This window comes from Condylostylus longicornis, unplaced genomic scaffold, assembly GCF_029603195.1.
Source record: "Condylostylus longicornis isolate FDR11 unplaced genomic scaffold, ASM2960319v2 ptg000039l, whole genome shotgun sequence".
Lineage (NCBI taxonomy): Eukaryota > Metazoa > Arthropoda > Insecta > Diptera > Dolichopodidae > Condylostylus > Condylostylus longicornis.
Genome location: NW_026578008.1, coordinates 1,706,031 through 1,709,914, shown reverse-complemented (window position 1 = coordinate 1,709,914; position 3,884 = coordinate 1,706,031). Strand labels below are relative to the sequence as shown.

At 22.0% G+C, this 3,884-nt stretch overlaps 1 protein-coding gene across 1 annotated transcript; it reads right to left on the bottom strand.

Moving 5' to 3' along the window:
- Positions 1 to 1,119: 1,119 nt before the first annotated feature.
- On the bottom strand, positions 1,120 to 3,202 carry LOC129609412 (larval cuticle protein A2B-like). Its single transcript, XM_055521314.1, has 2 exons — positions 3,081 to 3,202; positions 1,120 to 1,651 (listed from the first exon to the last, which is right to left on the bottom strand). Exons 1-2 carry the CDS (start codon positions 3,090 to 3,092, stop codon positions 1,172 to 1,174), a joined length of 492 nt encoding a protein of 163 aa, XP_055377289.1. The 5' UTR covers positions 3,093 to 3,202; the 3' UTR covers positions 1,120 to 1,171.
- Positions 3,203 to 3,884: the final 682 nt, after the last annotated feature.

Genomic DNA, 3,884 nt, shown 5'->3' with positions numbered 1-3,884 from the left:
AAACCTGTCTTAGTTGAAAAGAGCGTGTTTATGGAGTAAACTAAATTCAAAGTTTAAATATAAATTTCCTGTAATTCCATTCCACGTAACTTATTTAATCTTATAATAGGAAATTTTGATCAAGCAGGATTAGGGCTGCCAAATTCACATTTTCCTTCTAAAAATTTCCTGATTATTTTATTGATTTAGCTTATTTCAATTAATTTATATTTTATTTTTGAAAAAATGTTACAATTTTTGTGACCATTTTTTGACCAAAACTTACCGTCTAATTCACACCTTTTCATCATTTTTCATTTAATTCAGATATCAAACTTAATTTTAACCAGAAAATACAAATTTAACCTTGATTAATTCGAATTTTCAAAACGACAACTTAAATAATTGTTTCTTTTTTGTTATGGTAGAGTCCCCCTAGCTGAAATATCATTAGAGTTATATTTAGAAGGTGATTATTGCAATTTAGTTCGTGTAATAACTAATTGATTAATATATATTAAATTTTTACTATTTCAGCAGGATTTAACATGTGTGTTATCCACATGCTAAAACTCAAATTCAAGATCATTATTAAAATGTGTTGAAACGAGCACATATGCTAAATGAATCCAAAATATTTCGAGAGAGGTAAAATTTCTGCTGTGCGATGGTTCAGAACGTTGGCTGTATTTGTATGAATTCTAGCGAATTTTATTCTCATCATTTGTTCCAGGTACTTTTGCATCAGTTCCTAAGGACTCCCCGTTTAAATTACAATAAAACATTTTATTTGTTTTTAAATAATTAAAATTTTTTTTTGGTATATTTTTTCCTTTTTTTTCCTCCTTTTTTTGTTTTAAGTTTTTTTTTTTACATTATACACACAGGCATTACAGTCCCTTATGATACAATCAGAAAATAATTTATAAAGAATCTTTGATAAAAAAAAAAATAAACTTTTTCTTTACTAACTACAAAATACAAAAGTTTTTTCTTTTAAATTTTTCCTACTACTTTTTTCATATGTACAAACAAAATCCTTATAATTTACAATCAAAAATTTTTTATATCAAAAAAAAAAAATTATAAAAATATAAAATGGTCGAAATATGAATGAAATAGAAAAAAACAAAAATCTCATAATTTAAAATTCTTTTTAAATAAAATTTAATTTAAATAATTTTAGAAAATCTCAATGATGATAACCATGTTCATAACCATGTGCATGATGATGTGGTGCAGCAGCAACATAATGTACTTCGGGTGCATGATGTGCAACATGAACTGGAGCAGCAGCTACAATTTTATGTCCAATTGGTTCACGATGTACAACAGCATTAAATCCATTATGATCATCAGCAGTATAATGTACGGTACGTTTAAAACCATCTGGATCAATAACACTATATGAACCATGTACTTTACCATGTCCATCACTTGTTTCTTCTTGATGTTTAACATCACCAGTATGACTATCATGTACACCATATTTAAAATCATATGGTTGTGGTACACTTAAATCATCATGATTATCAATATGTTTAACGATATGTACTGGTGCTGCAGCAACATAATGTACTGGTCCTCCATGAATATGACCATGATCATAGGCAGGTTCATAAGCAATATGTCCAGCATTTACGAATGCAGCTAATGCAATAACAGCAATAAACTAAAAATGGAAATTGTACAAAATATTAAATTTTAAATGCTTTTTTTTTAAATAAATAAGAATTTTTAATCTTTTCAGAAAAGTCGAAAAAATTTGAATGCGAATATTTTGGAAATCCAGAAAATTATTTAGTATAGAAGAGATATTAAAAAGAAGCTTGGTGTAAAGATTTAACTGGTAGAATAATAATTATAATTCTCATTGATCTTAAAGACTTTTATATTTAAATGATATAACAAAAGGATATTTTTATACTCAGTATGAATTTTGAGAATAAATAATTCAATCAATCATATAAAAAGGATTTGAGTCTTTCATAGAGACAACTTGCTAGGTTTGTAAAATTATTTGAAGATTTAAATAAATTTTTTTACTTATACTATTAATCATTTTAGGAAAAGGATAATGTATAAATTAATATACAACAAATTGAAACCAACTATGGCTGCATACAAATTTTGTATTATGGAAATTGAGTTCACAATTTGTAGCACGTAATTCATTTAAATTGTCTTCCAATTTACACTGGAATGATTGTTCAAAGATTTTATTGTTGAAAATCATATATTCTTTAGAGAGGATACAGAATTCTAAGTTATTGATAGAATTTTTTAATTTGAAATATAATTAAGAACTATTGATAAAATAGTAAAATTGGACTTGTATAATCTAAATGTTAAATCTTAAATCTAGTTTTTTCTAATTTTTTAAATTTGATTCTATTGTTCAAATCATTTTTAATTGAAACTTCTTCGTTTTAATATTCTGAATCTTCTTTAATATAATATTTTCAATATTCTCCAAAAAAAAATTTAAAATTTTCAAAAATTGCTAAATTTAAATTAAATTTTTTTTAAAAATTTTAAGCAATTTATTTAGCTCTTAAATTTTACAATTTTCGAACAGGAATATTTTTATTCGGAATAATATGTAATTTAAAAGACTAAAATACACCATATTTAAAGGATCTTTTAATTATAATATTAGCTATTATAATTCATAAATTTAATAAATTAATTATGAAATAATTAAAATTTAGTTTCCATTATAAATTCAAAAATAATGAAATCGTTTAATAAATTTTACATTAAATTTTTTTTATGTGTTTAACAAAAGTCTATTCACACTGTATTCTATAATATTTTTAAGAAAAAGGATAATTAAATTTCATTCCGAAAATCAAAAATTTTAAAAAAATTCTATTTCAAAATCAACTTCAAATATATTACAACACAATATGTCAAAAATTCACAATATTAAAAAAAGTTTATTATGAGAAAAAAGAAAAAATTCAGAATTCACAATGATTATTTGTTTAGTACAATTGTATCAAATTATTTTGAAAGTTTATAAAATAATTTTGTATTTTAAATTTAATTTTTATATATTTTGTTTTTAAAAAAAAAAATATCCTTTTTTATATCCTTACTTTAAATGCCATTTTTAATTAATAATTTACTATAATATTTTTTATTTTAATTTTTGTGTATAATTTTTTTTTTTGAATTCAAACTAGTGAATATTTTTTAGTTATCACTTCTATGAATGAATGATTTAAATTTAATACTGTTCACATTAATAAACTTGAAAAGTCTTTTTATACTCATATGCTAGCTCTAGCTAGATTTTATTATTATTAATGTTAAAGACAATATTATATTTGTTTGTTTGTAGGTATTGTATATAATACAGATCATAGGTACATATTATGTATTTATTTAAGTATATATATATATATATATATATATATATATAGGTATAATTTTTTTTTTGTATAATGGTAAAATTTAATACAATATTCTGCGGTATGAATTTTTCTTCTATATTTTCTGATTACATTCATATTTTGCTTATTTTTGTTTTTTCTTCATATTTTTTTTTTGTAATAAAATCAAAAACCAAAAAACAAAAAAAAAAAATAGTTAAAAAAATGACCTTCCATGTCGTTTTTGGTATTTTAACTATACCTCAAACATCAGACATTACCAACTTTATTTATTTTTTTTTATTGTATTCTTGTATTTTTTATGTGGTTTTGTTGCATTATTACAATTTTTTTTTTTGTGTGTGCTTATTTTTTCTTTTAAATTTTAATAGTTTTGTATATTTTTTTTTCTAAGTATTTTTATGTCGGTTAGTAATACTAGAAATCATGAAATTATACGCTTAGTTTTATTTTTCTGATTGTTTTTTTTTTCCTCCTTCTTCTTTTATCGTATATTATTTTTTATTT